The 19,837-nt window shown below is 36.4% G+C and overlaps 1 protein-coding gene across 1 annotated transcript in view; it reads left to right on the forward strand.

Annotated features, from left to right (window-relative positions):
* OTOGL (otogelin like) overlaps positions 1-19,837 on the forward strand; it is an 87,862-nt gene that overhangs the window by 6,535 nt on the left and 61,490 nt on the right. The window contains exons 5-18 of the mRNA XM_017804250.1: positions 732-853; positions 2,012-2,217; positions 4,975-5,105; positions 5,712-5,818; positions 8,073-8,179; positions 8,892-9,017; positions 9,726-9,834; positions 10,068-10,114; positions 11,486-11,631; positions 13,099-13,222; positions 14,578-14,755; positions 15,681-15,805; positions 17,598-17,807; positions 18,629-18,794. Of these exons, the coding sequence (XP_017659739.1) occupies positions 732-853; positions 2,012-2,217; positions 4,975-5,105; positions 5,712-5,818; positions 8,073-8,179; positions 8,892-9,017; positions 9,726-9,834; positions 10,068-10,114; positions 11,486-11,631; positions 13,099-13,222; positions 14,578-14,755; positions 15,681-15,805; positions 17,598-17,807; positions 18,629-18,794 (1,904 nt within the window). The remainder of the gene's footprint in view (positions 1-731; positions 854-2,011; positions 2,218-4,974; positions 5,106-5,711; positions 5,819-8,072; positions 8,180-8,891; positions 9,018-9,725; positions 9,835-10,067; positions 10,115-11,485; positions 11,632-13,098; positions 13,223-14,577; positions 14,756-15,680; positions 15,806-17,597; positions 17,808-18,628; positions 18,795-19,837) is intronic.

Genomic DNA, 19,837 nt, shown 5'->3' on the forward strand with positions numbered 1-19,837 from the left:
GAGAGTGCTGTATTCAAGATAGAGAAGCTGATATATGACTCAAACAAATCCCCTTGCTTACTCTGCTATATATGTATAATGGGGAGAAGCACACTTCAGAAAAGTCTACCTTTCTCCATTAGCAGGGCTGGAAAGCCAGTGTAAAATGGATTTTACATTGGATTTAAATCCATTTAAAATGGATCCATGTAAATTAGATACCGGAAGTAATCTGTGGGAGCACTCCAAAATCTCAAAATATCCTGAGTGGTTCAGGAAGGCATGTTGTAGTTCAGTTGGTACGAGTCTCAGCTGGCAGGAGAGTGCTGGTATTATGCTGAAGTTTTGTACTGGTTTGTAGTCCTGTCTAATCGACCAGACCTCTAGAAACAGAGCAAGAGAGGTGTTTGCAAATAAGGAACTCCTACTTTGGCAGCTATAAGCTAGCTCACTACAGCGTCCCTGAAGTTCATTAGCGTAAAATACCTATTTCATCCAGTATTTTAATCACTGTCATATGATGCTTTGTGCTACTAAATGGTTGCTGTATTTCTCAGTAGTATTGGCTAGCATGAACTCCTGGTTTTGCATATCTTTGTAATTGTGACCTTTTAATATTCTAGGTATTTATTTGTAAAGCTCTTTCAGTAACTGGAGCATAGAAATGTAAAATATCATATATGAATTTATGAAAAATGCTGTGAAATTATTGAGAACAAACAGTTATTGTGTGCATATTTTTCCCATCGAAGGTTCATAACAGTCCCCACTGTTATGGTTCTGTATATACTTGTCAGAGGTCCATCAGCTTATTTTTTTCAAACCAGGAAGAAATAATTATTTCAGGCCATGAAGTAAGAAAAAATGGAATCAGGTAAGTTTTCTAATGGTGGGGTTTAGTATTTTATTGCAAAAAGATGATGTGGAGTTAGAGAAATTGATGCTTTTTACACCATCCAAATAAAATAATTCGATCTATGTCTGTATTGATCCTTTGCTGTTCTATATTGGAGCTGACAGAGCTCTAGTGTGAGGAGATGTAACAGTACTGATGTTATACCTGAGAGAGAATAGCACACACTCCACGCATTAACCCTGAGTTCAGCTTCTCAGCTGTAACCTAACAATTATTCATTACTACTTTGTACAGGTAAAGTCTGTGTCAGGCAGCCCTAGCTAATCCTTGGTGCATCCTGATACCATTTTGAACAAGACAGTCATTGTTTATTCTTGGTAGCTATAGCTAGTACAAGACACAATCTTCTTCCAGATGAGTCTGAATTGGTTAAAACAAAGATTCTAAGCCCCTTTGAGGCACAAACTTCACAAAACTTCTCTGAGGTACATCAACCCCCAAAATTTACCTTTTTTTTTCTTTTTTTTTAATAAGTAAAAAGATGATCTCAAGGCTATCAGAAGTTTATTTTACTAGTTGATAAATTACAGAAAATTCAGAGAGTTAAGGTGGTTTTGTGGATATTAGTGTCTGAAACTGATAGCTACAGTGATACCATTCAACCCAACAGAAACAACTTTGGAAGACTAGCATTAGATCTGTGCTTATTATTGTCCAGTGGTCTTTGATCAAGGGAGGAAGAGATACAACTTTTTTGTCAATAGTATTTTCTGTACTGTAAGTTTCTCCATTTGCAGATGTCTAACCCAGTGATGACCCGGTGCCCAGAAGGTCATAACATCAAACAGCTCCTTGCCCAATGCAGCATGCTCGTGAAGTCAAGTATTCCTCAGTGTGCTGAACTGGGCTTTGAAAGTGAAGATTCACTATTCTCTCAGGCTTATAATTGGTACAACTAATAGGTGTATACAAGAGAAAAGCATTCATTTTTGATGGTTGATGTAGAGAAGTAAACAGAAGAAAAGATAATAAAAACATGATGAAGAATTGAATGGAGTGACTGCATACACCAGGGAAAAGGGGTTTAGTGAGTTAGGTGGTGATGTTTTATGTGGTATTTTTCTAGCAAGAACCTCATCTCATCTGAGATCTTTGAAGCAGACAATTTTTTTCCAGATTAATGTTGCCTCAGACAGTTGGAAATGCTTTTCTCGAGAGACTGGCTGACTATATTCTGGTGAAGACTACCTTTGGTTTTTCTCTTGCTTGGGATGGAAACTCTGGTATTTATATTAAGCTGACAGAAGATCATAAGAGAAAACCTTGTGGCCTTTGTGGAAATTTTAATGGCAATAAATATGATGACCTGATACTGCAAAATAGTAAGTAAATAGCTTACCGTTAACTTGTGTAAACAACTTCTATGTTAACTTTAAATATAATGCTGTTTAAATATAATGGTGTAAATAGTCAGAGTCCTCTTTCAGTTATTTCAGTAAAATAGTGTATCTGCTCTACTTTTGCTTCTCCTTATCATTCAAAATTCAAATGGAAAAGTTTCTAGTTCAAAAAATAATCCATATGTGCATTTAAGCGTTTTCTTGGTCAACAAAGCACTTGGGGTATGTTTATCTTTGCTGATGAAAGTGCCTTCAAATAATAAATAAATAAATGTTTGTGGTTTTATCTGTGTTTAAAGATGAAGGGAAAAGCACCATCTCAAGTCATTCTTTTATATCAGCATCATAAAAATACTAGTTGAAATCTGTAAATTTCTGAACTGTTGCCAGGGAGTTCCTTGTATCTCCTTGTTGGTATGGTGTCCTATGGTCCTCCAACTATGCTGTAGAATGAGGAGCTGCCCAATGCTGTGTCTGAGGCAGAGAGGAGTTAAACTCGTATTCTGTAGTCCATGAAGGGAATACTCCATAGGGACTTTTTTCCTACTTGCAACTAATGTGAGAAAAAAGAAAAAGAACAAGTTTGAGAATATGACTAATATTTTTCTCAGTCTCTTATAAAAACAAGACAGGACTATTTTATTGTTACCATTAACTGCAAGGAGAACCTAGTCCCAAGGCTCTCCTTGTTCTTAAGTCTCAAATGTTGTCTCATTAACTTTTTTTCACCATTTTTTATGGTTGATAGTGGAGCTTTTTAACTTTCTTAGTGAAGGAAGACTCAGTGTACATATCTTTGCATAATCTTTAAAAATCTGCCCAGTATAAATTTCTCATACTTCTTCTGCAACGAGAGCAATAAGTTTTGTGCATTAACTTCTGCACACCAGACTATGGTATGTTTAATAACCAGCTTAAACTGATGATGTTTTATAATAGAGAAAAATGGTATTTGATGGAATTAATGAATTCACATGATCTCTGAAAAAATAGTAATTTCAGGATCTTTAAATATATTATCTGTTGTAAAAGACTTACAGTTCTTACCTTACTTCATTTTCAGAGCTACATTTCTCTGCCATCATCACTCCTTCTTGCTTTTTCTTTATCAGAAATGATAGCGTTATTGTAGCGTACAATTGAGAGCCACATGAATCGTGTTAACCTTGAGCCAGTTGTATCACATGGTGCCTTGCCTCTGCAAATACAAAGCACGAAGTCCTGAGATCTTCACAAGAATACATTGCTAATTCAAATTACTTCCAAGCTGCAACATTTTTCTAAGAGTTTCCAAATCTTATCAATCATTTGATATGATGATTTAGCTCTTCCAGCTAAACTACTCCCCCCAGTAGTATAAAGGAAGCTCTTACATCTATCAAGAGTCTTCCAGAGTCCAAATGCTCTTTATATGTAATGCTCAAATAAATAAGTTGCTGAGAGGCACATAATGCTCCATTTCAAAGCACAGTTTAAAAACAAACTCCTTTTCTGTTTCCTTATCTTAATTTTTAATGCCATCTTTGTATTGCAAGACTGTATCTGTGTACAGAATTGTTTCAAGGACCATGATTTTATTTTGTGGTGTTTCTTGAAGACTTAGAAGTTTTTTTCAAGCCATGTTAAAATGTAAATAAAATAATTTTAATGTGTTTGTAGAAGCAGAGCTATGTCAATAGATTTACCTCAGCTTTTTTTGTTTGGGAAGGGTTTTCTGCATAAAGAACTACTCTGACAGAGAGGGAGAAATATTTTAAGGCTCTCTGACTCTTAAGTAAAACAGCTGGTTAGGATCTTATCTTTGTTTATTTGTGGAGATCTAAGTATACATATCCGATTAGTATGTTTTGTGGCTTTCCACACTGCAGTGTCCAACTTTGTACTTCTTGTACTAGAAGTACAGCTAGTAGTATAGCTCTGTGAAAAAAACCCTCTAGCTGATTTCATTTCAGTATCCTATCTCCTAACCATTCATAGATGTAGATAACCATAGCATAGATACTAATTATTATAAGGTTCTTCAAGGTAGAGGCAATATACCCTTTTTAACATAATAAAGAATATAGAGAAAACGCAATATTTAGTTCTTGCTGCAAATATATGGGAAATTTGGGTCTGTTTCTTTGCTGCCAACCTTCTTGTATATCCATGTATCTTAACTTCTTGCCATGACTTCTAGTCATGCATCTTGTTTATTAGTTCTCCCAAGCTTATGCTGTGAGGAGAGCTGGGCATGTTGTGGTATGTTTGTTGTAGGGCTTTTCTGCAACAAGGGAAAAGGAGGGAGATAATAGCACTAACTGACCTCTGTGAAACATGATGAAAGCCTTAAATGTTTCAAAGAAATGTATTTTTTCTTAAGTATTTAATGCATTACACTTGTATATTTGTTATAGAAGTTATACAAGTTATATTTGTTATACAAATATACTTGTACATTTGTTTTATAACAAATATACAATTTATATATTTGTTATAAAATTATCAGTAATGGCACCTACAAAAACCCAAACCAACACCTTGTCATGTGTTTTTTAATGTTTTTATTTAAATGTATTATAAAATGGGATCTGAAATAAAAAAAGAAAAATAGCATTTTTCTTCACCATTCATACTCTGAAAACATTTGTAATTGAGATTATGAACACACTGAAAAATGATTAGAAATTTCGAAGACGTCTTTTGTATTTGTATCAACAACTTCTTTTTCATTGTTGTTCTCCCAATGTTTTCATGCAGTAGGTGATTATACAGAAGACATTGCTGAATTTGCAAATAGTTGGGCTGTGCAATCCTCAGGTGATGTAGCTTGTGTACCTACTGCCTCAGATTTTTTCAGTCCTTGCTCAGCTAATGGAGAATCCACTGAGGTAAATTAATCATGCTTTATACATATATACATATACATACATATATATATTCTTAATATTTGCTGCCTACTGATGGTACAAGAATCTAGCAATGTACACCATGTTGAAAAAAGTCTTAAATGCATTGAAGCTTTGAGAAAGGAAAGACTCAGGTCAGGGCTGTTGGTAGGGAGTTCTTCATATATTTAGCTTAAAAGTACAAAGGCTCAGATAGGATGTGCCAAGTGGCACCAGTCTGCTGGCAGAGCTCTTCATTACTACATTAAACTTGGGTTCAGTTTCCAGTCCTGGCATCTTACACCTCATTATTTTGGGAATTGTGAAATACTGCAGAAATAGCACGATCAGCTCCTGCACTGACACAAAGTGCTTCTTTTTCTCATTTCCCACTCTTTCATCCCAGATAGTTTAGGAACAGCATGCCTAGGCAGAGAGGGCAAATTTTAGGAAGAGTAATAAAAGAGATAAACTAATAAATTGAGACTGCAAGATTCTCAAAGTTTAATGGGGAAAGGATCCTATATTAGGGAAACAAAGCTAAAGAGAATTATGCCTGTTCAGAAAGTATTGGCTAACTGTCATTTACCGATTCTTCTTAATGCACAGGACGTATTCCTCAAATGCCAAATATTCCTACAGTTTCCTTTTCTCAGCTGTCATGAAAGTATAGATCCGTATTCTTATATTGCAAGCTGTATGAATGATCTTTGCAGGTAAGGCTGGAGTTCCTGTGTATTTAATTTTGACATATGAAATGAATGCTCATGCTTTTGTGTGAGACCAGAATGGAACAATGTTGAGGGCAGTTAAGAAGAACCAAGTTCAAAATGAAAGAGATGGGCTTTCTCAGGGGGTGATTTAGTGTGGAAACAAAGGGCACAGAACCAGCCCGCCAAGGGATATTTTGATTGCTAAGGGCTTACATGTATTCAAGGAAATACTAGACAAATAAATGGAAGATAAATCCATGGAGAATAACTAATGACAAAAGATGAACTACTAATCACAAAAAACCTGAAACCTGTATCTGAAGGGCCCAAACCAAAAATACATGATTATACTACTGAGAAATAACAATAATACTGGAGGAGCTGGACCATCTGTCTGATGCAGTTGGACTGTTTTTTATGAGTAATCACTATGGTTCAAACAAGTAGAATTTTAACAAAATGGTTTTACATATGTAAATTCAGAGTTGTCAAAAGAAATTCAACTCTCATTTGCTTTGGTGGGAGTCACACCCCCTCAGCTGCTGGCGTTGTGTGCAACCTGTTATTTTTCCCTTAGCTCTCCAGACTCCTGATTAGGTTTTGTCATTCAAGTTAAATTTGTAGTCCAGTAATTGAATAGATAACTGAGCAGTATACCACTTCCTTTGTAGTAAGGTTTTCAAATTAAAAAGTAATTGTCATAAATAGCATGATTTTTACGAGATACTATTATGACCCTCTCAGAGTATTATCAATTTAATCAAAAACATACAGAAAGGATCTCAAGTCGAAACATAAAGATGTCTCAGTATAATCCATTACAACTTGTTAGTTCATTTTTGATGTATTCTGAGGTACCATAGAGTCAAGATGGAAGACTTTGTATTTGTAGGCAAATATCCAAGGTGCTCTTCCTAATGTTTATGATCTGTACATTGGTTTCATTTGGAGAAGAGTTGAGTTCCCTCTATATGGTCTCTTTGTAACTCAGGAGTTTACTGTGGCTTTTGAAGAATAATGAAAAGCAAATTTTCAAATTTCAAATAGGATATTGAATCAGTACGGTGATGTTAAGAGGGATTGGATTTTTTGTCAAAATGCTACTGTGTGTTGATGTCAACTGTGTGAATGTTAAAAACCTTGAAGTTTCTGTGTCTCATTAATTTAGGCTTATTTTGTTTGTAAAAGAGACCTCTCTTTTTGTGGCTTAGTCAGTTTATGAAGTTTTTTGTGGGGCCATAGTATTTGCCAAGTATTCTTTCTACTAAGACCCATTTAATTGGATTAGATAAGGAGAGCTGGAGAGACTGATTACTGTAACAAAGAGTATAGTGCTGTTTTATTTGATAACAGATGTGTTGAAAGCAGAATACAAACACAATATAACATATTTGTAAGACCATTAATTTTGGAAGCATGATCTTGTATGCTGAAAGGCAAACTCAGTTGATCTGTCTCAGTCATGCTTATAACAGAAATGTCATGTTATGAATTGGCATCAAATCCCCCACGGTAAGTGATGTGAGTTGTTGGACTTCCACAGTAACAAAAGGTTGGTGATATTTCACTGTATTGGACTTACATCTGAATACATTCTGAACTTATCTAAACATTAATGAATGTCTCTTTACCTGATCCTGGTAAAAGTGCACTGTAAGCTTCTTCTGTACAGACTAAGGCAGAGATATTGACTTTGCCCAAGGTTGTGTTGTAAATACCTGAGCCTGTCCACAGTATTCAGTGGATAATGCTTCTGGTTCTGAGCCCTTCAGCACAAGGTCAGGAGTCCACCAACAGGGTTCTTCTCACCTAAGTTAACAATCTTACAAGCAATTGGAAATTTGAAGTTCTTGGATCAGAATGTCTTTTGTCAGTGTAGGTCAGAGTTTCTACATCATGCAAGAGGCAGAGAGCCTGACATGGGGATCTTGAGACTGTTGAGTTGTCCATTGTCTTCAAGAAGAGGTCCTGATTCTCTTTCATCATAAACAGCATTTTTAATTTTTTTTTGTTTTTATAATAGATTAGTGTTTTTGCTCATTGTGGTAATATTAAAATGAAACAACTTTTTGTGAGATCGAATGATAAAAACACAACAGTGTATTCAGTACAACTCGTTCCTTTTTATATTTTCACTGTGGGCCATTATGACTGAGTGGTGTCAGCTATGTGTGAAATATCCTGTGCAATGTCCCATGGCTGAAATTTGTAGATGGGATTTGAGTTCCATGATTACTCTGTTATTTTATCATTTCAGAGTGGATGATGATGAAACATACTGCCGGGCAGTGACAGAGTACGCTAGAGCATGCTCTCACGCTGGGTCCCCGGTGCGGGACTGGAGGGATGACTTTCCTGCCTGTAGTAAGATTCTTTAATAAAGCATACTATGTGACTTTTGAGATATCACATGTATTAATTTAAAATAATTCCATCTTGCCAACATTTGTCACTACAGAACTCAGACCTGATACTGAAGTTGATCACCAGTTTCACTATTGCTGGCAAACAATGAAGTCAATGACTTGCTAGAAGAATATTTTAATTCTATTGTGATATGATTTAGATCCATACAAAATTCTTGTTTGTGCAGATTACTAGAAACGTCATGTGTGCTGATAATATTCTAGGAAAAAGAACAAACATCTGTGGAGATCTGTTATTGCTCCTTGTCCCAGAAGACCTTTCAGCCTCTACTGGCCCTATAACAGAATTAACTTAGTTAATCCAGCTCCTTCTAGTTATCACCACCACCCATCAACTGCAGCTCAGTTATGCAACTCATGCACAGGGCTTTGAACTAGCTGAGATATGAGCACATATTCCTCTGTCACAGAAATTATAACTTATTTTGGAGGGATGGTATAAGAATTTGGTAAAGAAAAGCTTAAATACTGTTGAGAGGTTCACCATAGATCATCAGTTAAAACCCCTCCAAAACATCCATTGTACTTTATCTGACTAACTACCTATACCAGAAGCACTGCACAACTGTTTTTTTGACAGAGGGGGGTTTTCCAACATGGAAAGGAAAAATTGCACTAATGTTCAATATACCGTGGGTTTTTTTTTCTAGCTGAGAAGTGTGAAGACAGCTTTGTTCACCGTGACTGTATCAGTTGTTGTCCACCAACCTGCACATTTGAAAAAGATTGTCTTGGCAGCAACTTGCACTGTTTAGATGGCTGTTACTGTCCAGATGGTAAATACTGTCAATGTTACATGAAAAAATACATGTAAAGCTAGTACCCAACATCATAATAAAGTCTGAATAGACCGTGCTTGAAATTGAATCCTGAAAATACGAATATTGTAAATTCTGCCCTAGCTGTTATTATTGTCACTGTAATTCTTCCTTTTATTGCATGCTAAACATTTCTCTAGAATAGAGGTATGTCAGCTTGCAATACCAGTTACAATCTGGAGCCACTACTAATGCTTCCTACAATAAGATGTTGCATAGATTTAGTCCACTTTATTTGAATTATTCCAAAATCTATAGAAATTTTGCTTTAACAGAATTTGTCTCACTCTGTACAAGACGTCAAACTTTCTGAGATCTGTACTCAACAAAAATTATTGACTAGACTATGAACAGTCCTATTTAGAAGGACTAAAGATAATGAGATTTCAGAATCTTTTCATTTTTGAGTCTGTACAGTTTTACATGCTTAAAGCAGACATTTTTCATAAATCAACGATTCACAGTGACAACTGCTTTTTAGAGAACTTCACTCTGAGCTCATCACTCTGAGCTCTCTGCACTCGCTGGGCGACTGTTTTTGCTGCTTCTTGTCTAAGGCTGGTGAGATCACCTTCTGGCAGATTTAAATGTCAGATGGGGGAAGAGCAGTGATCTGGAGTTTGTTAGTTTGTTTTTTATCTCATTTATTCACTTCTCTCCCAATAGGTCTCATTATGGAAAATGGAACTTGTATCTCTTTGTCGAATTGTCCTTGTACTTATCACGGAACTGCTTTCCCTGTAGGCTCAAAAATTGAACAAGAATGTAGCAACTGGTATGTGAAAGCCTTTGTGCTTCATCTCCCTGTGACTGCTGTCCATAGTTTAACATCATAGTCACATTTACATTTTAAATAATAGTATCTTGTTTTACAGTCTGAGCCCTGTATATCACTAAAATAAGCAGGCTATTCTATGGAAAGTGGGAATTCAAGGCGTATTAACTCAAACTACTTCTTTTGCTAAAGATCAGAACACTGAAATTCTGTTTTATGATTTTTCTTTTTAGTATTTGTGTTGGTGGCATTTGGAACTGCACTGATCATGATTGCCCAGGTATTTGTATTTCATTATTCTTTTCTCTCCTCACAACAAAAAGGATAAAGTTTTCAGAAGACAACAGAACCAAATGTGATCCAAGGTTTGGGCTGCTACTTTAAGAAGGAAGATTAAGCAGATGGATATTGAGAGTAGCAGTGGGCTGACTGGAGGGAAGCCTGGCCATACTTATCCTACTTTTTCCCACTTGCAGCCCTACCTCAATGTGCTACATCCACTTCTTGTTTTCTATCTCCTGTTTATGCTCAATGTTCTTTGTCACAGGTGGTATATTTCTATTGCATGTGCAGTACCTAGGCCAGGTATAAGGGTCTCCTCACTTCTAGGTGCAACTTTAATGCAAGTAATAAGAAATCTATCATTCTGATGCTCAGTGTGCTGCATTTTCTCTCTTGTAACAGCAGTTTATGTTTGGATAATGATCCTTATCTTTAAAGATAACTCGAATGAGTTACACTGAGGAACATGCAGCAGTCAGTGAAACTCCCTTTACAGTTCTATATCTTAGACAAGATTATACTATGAACTGTGTGAAAGAGATTTTTTTTTACAAATTAAGGATCCCTCTCTGTATGAGGTAGTAAGACTTAACAATTGCTAAGCAAGGCTGGACAATATGTATCGGTAAAACAGTTGACATTGAGAACTGCTTCATATGTCTTGTGTGTGTTGTGTGTGCATGTGTGTGGGGGGTTAATTATGACTACTCTAGCCTGGTACTGAATTAATATTAGTATCAGGAGCAGGTTAAATGTGCTCTCACAGAGCACCTCCTGCGGTAGCTGCAGCCAAAGTAAATCTAGTTCATGTGCTTTGATGCTTCCCTGTGGCATAAATAAAAGTGCAATAAGGGGGGTTGAGCTGGAGACTTGCTTCAGCAGTGCATTCCTGATTTGAGCTGGAAAAAAAAAAAGATGTCCCCTTATGACAGACACCTGCAGCTTCTTCATACCTGTGGTAACAAGGGTGCCATAGTACCTAGAAGGATGGAGAAAGAAGCTTGTCCTCTTTCACACTCAGTCGTGGAAAAAGATGCTGAGAGGAAGATTCTAGGATATTTCTGAATTGTAATAAAGGGAAAAATCTCTTGTATTTTAGAGAAATTGTAACTCAAAGGCATCTCACCTAGTTAGAACCAAAAGATGCTGCACATTGGAGTGTGCAATATGAGATGGTATCTGATGGAAATAGGTGTCTCTAGCATACTTTGTTTTTAAATGCCATTATAGCTAGACAGATTAAAGTTAGCCTGGATTATGTTCTTAGAAGTAAGGAGAAAGTTTCTTTTTTATCTCTCTTACATAATTTAAAGAATAATGATACATTCTTATGCAAGTGAACATTCTTGTTTGTTCTTTCTCTTTCAAGCTGAGTGCTCCATCACAGGTAGCTCTCATTTCACAACATTTGATGGGCGTCATTTTACCTTTCTTGGGATTTGCCAGTACATTTTGGTAAAAGGCAGTGGGAAAAGCAAATTCACAATCACTTTACAGAAAGCACCTTGTGGACAGGTAAGCCACATTTTTCTTGAAATGTTGAAACAAATGGATCCATCCATATTTCAGGTAATTTTGTGTAAGTTCTACTGTAAACTACTGGTTATGTTTAATAGCAAATATAAACTGAAACAATGTAACAGCTTTTTTTTTTTAGTAGTGTTTGTATTGCTACAAGTTGTATTGCCCTTTGTAAAATCAACTGCATCTTTAGAGGGTTAAAGTCTAAAGAGTTATTAATTTACGCACATTAAAAAACTATAAGCATCTTCAGTTATGGTACCAACAAAGTCTTAGGCTTTGGAAAAGCTTCTGATGGCAGCACTGAGCAGGTTTAATATACTACTAGTTAGGCAAGAGATTTTTTTTTTGGTAGCTTTAGATTTTTATTTGGCACATTATAACATATTTAATTTGTTGAAACAATGCCTTTTAGAAAACTATCAATGAGATAAGCCACCACACGTATTTGTTTGAAAGTATTTTGATAGGCTTTAGGAGTAAAGGTGCTTATAAAAAGTACTTATTTGTGAGAGTGGATTTAATGATGCTGTTAGTCACCTAGACGCACAGGAGAAGGGGCTCTGAGATTGTGACTCACAGCTGCCATGTGCTGAGGGCAGGCATGTCTGAACTCATCAGCAGGGAGCAATGCATGGAAGCTGCCCTGCTATGGGGCTCTCTCTTGTTTCCCTTCAAAAGCTAGACTATGAGCTAAAGCCTCTGCCTTTTTTGTAAGCACCTTCTTCTTCTGCATAGGTGTTGAGACTACTGTTTCTGCATTTCAGGTGGCCTCAAGCTTGGAATGGTTAGTTAGGTAGCCACTGAGAGACAAGGGTGCCACTGGAAACAACTCTTTGCACAACTCTAGGCACCTTGAAAAGTTTTTGGATGAAAACAGAGGGGCCCCTGGGGAGCATAAGACAGTTTAAGCTGATTATATGTCACCTTTTGTCCTGTATTTAGGTTCATAAATTTTGCTTGGATTGCGCGCTAAAATGATGTAGATAGTCAGATATTTATCAATTACTGTAATTCTGGAGAATTTATATCCTTCTGGTCTATAATCAGAGATCATCACTACATTTCTAAATGGGAAGCACCTTCATGTGTGCAAGAGTTTCTTTTTCCTGCATTGCTGCATTTGTGGTCTGATTGCACCAGCTTGATATAGATGGGATCGGACTCTGGCTCAAACACTGTTTAACCTACCAATGAGCTGTACCCTGGGTGGCCATGCAAGTATGGCATGTTGAACGCAGTAATAGTACTTGGGGACCTCTGTCCACTTACTACTAGAATGCCACGGTAGCTAAAATGTTTAATGGTTTGAGTGATAGTTTACAACTGATTTGCCTAATGACAGTTCTGTTATTTCCTGTCTATACAGATGTTTTTTTTCCCCTGTTTGTTTGGTTTTGTTTTCCACAGTAGTATTAATTTCATTGCCTGTTTCTGATGGTGAAACTTGTTTTTACTTAGAACTTTGACCACACCTGCATTGAGTCTATAACACTAGTTCTTGAAGATGATGTGAGGAAACAAGTAACTCTCACAAGATATGGTCAAGTCCAAACTGTCTCTAATCAAGTTTTTAACCTCAATGGTAAGAAGTGCATAGAGAAGAATTTTACCAGGGTTCACATTCTGTCTCTCGTATTCTCCAAAACTTTTAAATAATATCTGTCTATGAAAAGGGAATTTCTTCAAACCTAACTTATGAAGTGTACAATCACTTCATAGGACTTTAGTAATAATTATAGAAATGTACGGTGAAAATCTGTGAAACAGTCCTTCATTATGCCTTTATTTCTTTGCATTTCTTATCTTGCATAGTACCTAGAATTTCCACTCATTTTGTTTGTGTTTAGGGGGAAGGAGGTAAGAAAAAGAGAGAAGGTGAAGAGAGGTTGGAAATCACCTTGATGCTGATGTTAAGGTCTAGCTTGTTTAAAGCTTTTTAAAACAAATAGCATGGAATAGAATCCCTGTGCTCCATGGGATCTACATGGATATCAGTGCTGACTTATATTGTGATTTCAGACAGGTTACTTCACCTTTTTGAAAAGGATGGTAAAATAAATTGGCCTTAAAAACGTGTTATAAAATTAGGTACTGAAGGTAAAAATAATATTGTTAAATTTTGTAAATTATAGTGAACCAGTTACTGGATTTTTAGTCTCTTTCTGAATAAGTAAAGTGGGATTAAAATCCTTTTCCAGACTCCCGAAGTACAGAGTTTAGGGAGTTCTGTGCTAGTGGTTGCAGCTATGTTCTTTCTTCATTGAATTTTTAAGATCACAGTTCTGCTTTTGGCATTCAAGGCTTCCTATGGCAATGAGTTAAATAGCTTATTATGCCTTCTGTTATGCTGACAGTTCTGCTTCCTAATTTCTTTGGTAATTTCATTTTATTTCTTTTGAATCAGTCCCTACTCGCTTTCTTGTCTCTCTCCATAGTCTGCAACAAATATAATCTATGACAAATCTTTTGGTGTCACATGCTTGATAATTGTGTGTATCCAGTAAGTCTTATTGACTAAGAACATCCTTAAGCATTTTATCTTCCTTTTCTCAGTTTATGCACCTAAGGATGTATGTGTGCATGCATAGAGGCTGCTTGTGAAGGTAGGTCCACTTTTAGCCTACAGCTGCAAGTAGCCCGACAATGGTAGCAAATTAAAAAAGCAAATGTTGTTCCTAGATAACTCACAGGCTCACAGCTACAGAAAGGTGAGACATTTTTTATTGTTGACAGAAATTGCAGTTCCTGATTTCTGTTGTTAATGGAAATAAGCTCAGACACAGAGTGGGTATGGATATTTGGCTGATGGTGAGGTTGTACATAGTTTCTCATTTTATTTCTGAGCTTTCAAAATCTTTTTTGTTTAATGGGTAAACCAGTGCAACCTGGATGTTAGATTTCAGTGACTTTGTTTTCTTTTTCTTTTGCTATGTTCAGGGGCTATTGAAATTCAGAATATATCCTCTTTCTTTGTTCAACTGAAAACTAGTTTTGGTTTGAAGATATTGTTTGCTAAAGATGGAGAAAGGATCTATGTTCAAGTTGATGTCAGATGGAAAAGAAGAACATTAGGACTATGTGGAACATACAATGGGAATTTAAGAGATGATTTTCTGTAAGTTGCATGCTGTGCATTTAGATTGTGTTTAATAACAAGTGAAAAGTTTTGTTGAACAAAATCATCAGATTATTTAATTTCATTGACATGCTCAAACATTATTAAATTAACCCATAAAAAAATCTCTTAACTAAAATGGTAGTCACTTTTTAAAATCTGAAAGTCATAAAATCAGGCATTCTAAGATGTTTTGCTAAGTAATTATAGAAAGCTACTGTTTAATTTATAGAAGGTATGAGATGATGATATTGCTTGAATGCATGTTTCCCTTCCTGGATGCTCCCTTGTCTTCAGAGCAAATACATGAGCACTGACAAAAAGAGTAGGTGATACTACTTGTATCATCCTCACATAGTTCACACTTCTGCTTGATTTTTTCCCTCCACATCAATTTCCAATGTAAAAAAAAAATGTAATTCTGAACTACAGAAATATTTTAATTAGAAGGGCACACTTTTCTTATTCTTTTACCTTATTTCCTCCAAAGTTCCTCAAGCTATAATGTCACAAAACTTATCTAGCAATAATAAATGCTTCTGAAATACTTGGTGCAAGCCAGCATCAAAATGCAAACAGCCCCGCTATAGAACACCAAAACTGGCTAACAGGTCATTCCATTTACATACTTTAATAAAGGCCAAATCTCCTCTCACTAATGTCTCCTCCAACTAATTTCAGAGTACTTAAATTAAGCCTAAGTGAAGGCAGACTTTTCGTGTAAGATTGTTTTCACATGACTAAAATATTGAGGAAGAAGTTTCACATGCCCTCTCTTCTTCTGTACCTCACAGGTGGAAATTCTTCTGGCATGCTGATTGTTCAATGTGACTATGCATCTAAGCCTTTTTAATGTACTTGCGTCCTCACCCATGTAGTCCCTAAGGTCAGCAGGATGCTTGCAGTGTTGATCTTTTCCTTTCAGGTCTCCAGCAGGGATGATTGAAGGGACCCCACAACTTCATGCCAATGCATGGAAAGTTTCCTCAGCTTGCTCCATGCCTATCAATATTCCTGTGGTTGATCCCTGTAACGTTAATCAGCAAAATGGTATGTTTTCACATGGGATTAGGTGTATCTTATTATTATGGGACATTTTTTTGTTTTCTCTGTGAAGAAGTTGCACATACATGTATTTCAACTTCAGGTTTAGATGTGCACTATTTCTCTTTTTTTTTTTTTTTTTTCAAAGACCATTTTTTCCATACATATGGCATGTAAAGTGAAGCAAGTACTTGATAAATACAAGCTAGTTGATAATTTAGTGCTGGGTGTACTGGCCACGATTACTAAATTTTGCTGTCTAATACACATGCAGAGTGCTAGACATAATTATGTAAATTATGCCAGTCGAGAGGAAAAATATTTGTAGATGCATGTTTGTAGATCAACAAGAAAGTACAGGAGAAAGTGTTAAAAGTCCTGTCTTTGGCTTCTCCATGCTTGTTGCATTAAAAATTTCCTTATCCTCCATCTATATTCTCTGAGAAAAACTGAAGCAATAAACTGAGAGCCTTGGATTTGTTCGAATTCCTGAGTAAAGATTTAGTTTTGGCTGGTTGACATGCCTATGGTTTCTGTTGAACTTTCACTGTCTCCTTTTTGCATTGCTGTCCTTTTCAATTAATGAAGACAATGGGTAGGCTGTAGTGGCCAATTCTGAGAGAATGTAGTCTAACGTTTTTAATGTTTCAGACTTAAGACCTTACTAAAGATGTGTGATTTATCCATATTTAGAGCCTGTGGGAGCAAGCCTAGAATAACCCTAAACCTCTAACAATGTGGGGCATTCTCAGACTTTTTATGCCTTTCATATTGTCTGTCTTCTAAAGCAGTATGTCTCAGCTAAGTTAGCTCTTCCCAAGGTCCTTTATGCCTCACCTTCAGTTATGTGCTGCCTCAGTGAAAGTGGAGTTTGACATAAACGTAAGCTGCCTAGAGCAGGAGGGTGGACAACATGACCTTCCGAGGGTCCTTTCCAGCCTGAATTTCCCTACAGTTCTGTAATAATCACTGGGAAAAAGCAGTGGAGAATAAAGTGATCTACCCTATGCTACAAGCACAAGCATCTTTTCCAGGTCTATGATGATCTTGATCTGATGAAACTAAAAATCAATGATTATTTGTTTGTTTGTTTACTTATTTTGTCTGGTTAATTTTCAACCAAGTCAAGTTCAGGCCTTGGATCTAGTTTTCTGAGAGACTCTGTAAAATGTGAAATCCTTGTGCCACTGTGTGTATGTGGAAATGAACAGAGAGTCTGAAGGGTAGGGACACTCTTTTAGCAGCAAAAGTGGCTTAAATATGATCCACACTAGTGGTGTTCCTTAGATATTCCACCACTCGTGATGGTAGTCCACCTCAGTGGTCAGAGGAGGGTTTGCTGGTGCTAGAAAATATATGGCCAACTTGGGATTTGCGTGCCCTCAAGCTCTAGTTTGTAATACTTCCTGAGTCCACACACTAAAAAGTATATGGCCATTGTTGATTTTAAAGCTAAATGGAATGTCAAGTACAAAGAAACATATTCCAAGCTTTAAAGGACTCTTCTAACTACTCTTTTGAAATATATTATTTTGGCATTTAAATTTCCTGTACTATTAGAGGAAGGCATAACTGTTTAAGTATAGTTATTTTTATCTTAAGTTGAGTTTATTGTTGAGGGAGTTGCTTATAATATCAGTTTTAAACTATAGAATTTTACAGAAAGACATTGTGCAATAAACCTGTGCAAGGTTTTATTGCACAGCTGGCTATATTTGGTTTTAATATTCTGTGCTATTCATTTGACTAACTGTTAAATTAAAATGGATCTGGCTAAAACAATGTCATCTTGTCTTAGCTGAGTATGCATCTCACTGTGATATCATCAATCAAGACGTTTTTGCTCCCTGCCATGCCTACATCAGTCCAGGGTTGTACTACCAGCTGTGCCGCTTTGACGCGTGCAAATGTGGGAGCAGCTGTTTGTGTAATGCTTTGGCTCACTATGCTTACGTCTGTGGCAAGCATGGGGTCATCGTTGACTTCAGATCTCATATTTCTTACTGTGGTGAGTAACATTTCCATAATAGAATATCTTTTAGAAATATCTGAAATTCTACAAATATCATTTGTTCTACAAAATGTACTTGATCTTTTTTTCCTGAAAACTAGGATTGTGCCATGGTAAATGATGTACTTGGGGAGAATAATAGCCTTTACATTAGGCATCTGAGTTGGAGCCCCTGAGCTGGCTCACGGGGAGTGTCTTCCCTTTCTGTTGGTTACAGAGAGAATTGAAACTTCTTCTTTGAACCCCTAAGTCATATGGAAGCCCCTATTAGGCTGAAGTAGTCAGGGAGTGGCAGGAGTGGGGCTGTTCCCTAAGGGAAGGCAAGCTGGGCTGGGAGGGGCACCCGAGGTTGGGCAGTGATTGCCAAGCAGGATACAGTAATGATTTAAAACAAGACATTTCACAGAATCATAGAATATCCTGAGTTGGAAGGGATCCACAAGAATTATTGAAGTCCAACTCCCGTGTTTCAGTTTCTAAGCCATACAGTAATGCCTCAGCCTTAACTGGACCATTTTATTTCTCTTGGAAGCCTGAGTTACTAGATAGATGCCCTGTTTAACATATATAAGACACCCACTGCTTACAAAATAGACATTTCCAGTCAAAGAATTGTTTAACACAAAACTACCTGAATCTAAACATTTCTAACTTAAGAAATCAGTAGAACAGCGTATTTTCCTCTTGCTTTTCAACTAAACCCAGTTCAGCAAGACACCGTTTTGCTTTGATTTTTTTACACTGTCATGATACTGCTTTGTTTTCTATTTTTCACATATTAAGAGTGTGCTGTTCTCCCTTCTCTCTCTCTCCTCCAGCTGTAATGTGTCACAGTGGTATGCTTTATCATCAGTGCTCTTCTTTTTGTAAACACTCCTGTGCTTCACTTTCTATGGCAAATATCTGTGGTGATGACTGTGCAGAAGGATGTAATTGTCCTGATGGGAAATATTTTGAAGAGTCGGTCAACTTTTGTGTATCAATGTAAGTCATAAGAAAATAGCATATTTGTATAGGCACATTTTCCTCTTTCCAGTGAGATTTAAAGCAGCTTTTCTGCTGTTTCCCTCAAGATGTAGACTGCCTAAAGAAGATAGCAAACAATATGTGAAGATTTCATATTCTTTTTACTAATCAATAGCAGGACCTCATCTGATACTGTGTGTACATACATCTACTGCACTTCAGAGCAGATATATCAAACTGCTTTAGAGAAGAACGATGAAACTTTTTTACTTCATGGGAAAGCATTTTCACATGAAAACCTTGTTTTTAATATTTCAGAAAAAAATGAGAAAGAATCTATGTAACAGCGATCCATAAAGTAAAGGGTAGGATGGAAAGAGTGGCTAGGAGTGTCTTTTTTTATGTCTTACAATGCAAACCCCTTCAGTTAAATGGAAGAAAATGATCAATGAGAGGAAATAGTTTGTACGTTGTGTACCAAAATTTTACAGCTTACCATCATGGGTAGTTACTCAGTTCAGATACTGAATTAAAAACTGGAATGGGTATTTATATATAAATTTCAAGATTATACAGAGTTATTTCTGTTCATTGCAGCATATGTTTTGGAAAGCTCAGTAAAATTCATACTATAGGGATAAAGACTGTCTCAAACTATTAAAGAGTGCAAGGTAACTTGTTAATCACATGTTTTTGCATGGTGTCTAGGTAATTCAGTTGCTACTTTTAACCCATCTAGCTCTTATCACAGAGTTAATGGATTTTGCTATGAGAATTGCTCTATCCCATGATTTGGACAATGCTTTGAATGGGAACTACATGTTGTCATTCTACTCCCATAACTGGGAAGAAAAATTACATTAATGCACAGAAACAGCAAATAAATAATACAGAGATTGAGGAAAATCCTGGCTTTGTTGAAGATGATAGGAGTTTTGCCACTGACTTCAGCGCAGTTTGAGTGTCATCATTAAACTTTTGCCTTTCAAAGAAAGATTAAGGATACATACAAGGATTGAGTTAATGAATTATAAGACCTGCTTATCATAATAGCTTGACAA

The sequence above is a fragment of the Lepidothrix coronata genome, unplaced genomic scaffold (genome assembly GCF_001604755.1).
Source record: "Lepidothrix coronata isolate B3197 unplaced genomic scaffold, Lepidothrix_coronata-1.0 Scaffold9, whole genome shotgun sequence".
NCBI classification, from domain to species: domain Eukaryota; kingdom Metazoa; phylum Chordata; class Aves; order Passeriformes; family Pipridae; genus Lepidothrix; species Lepidothrix coronata.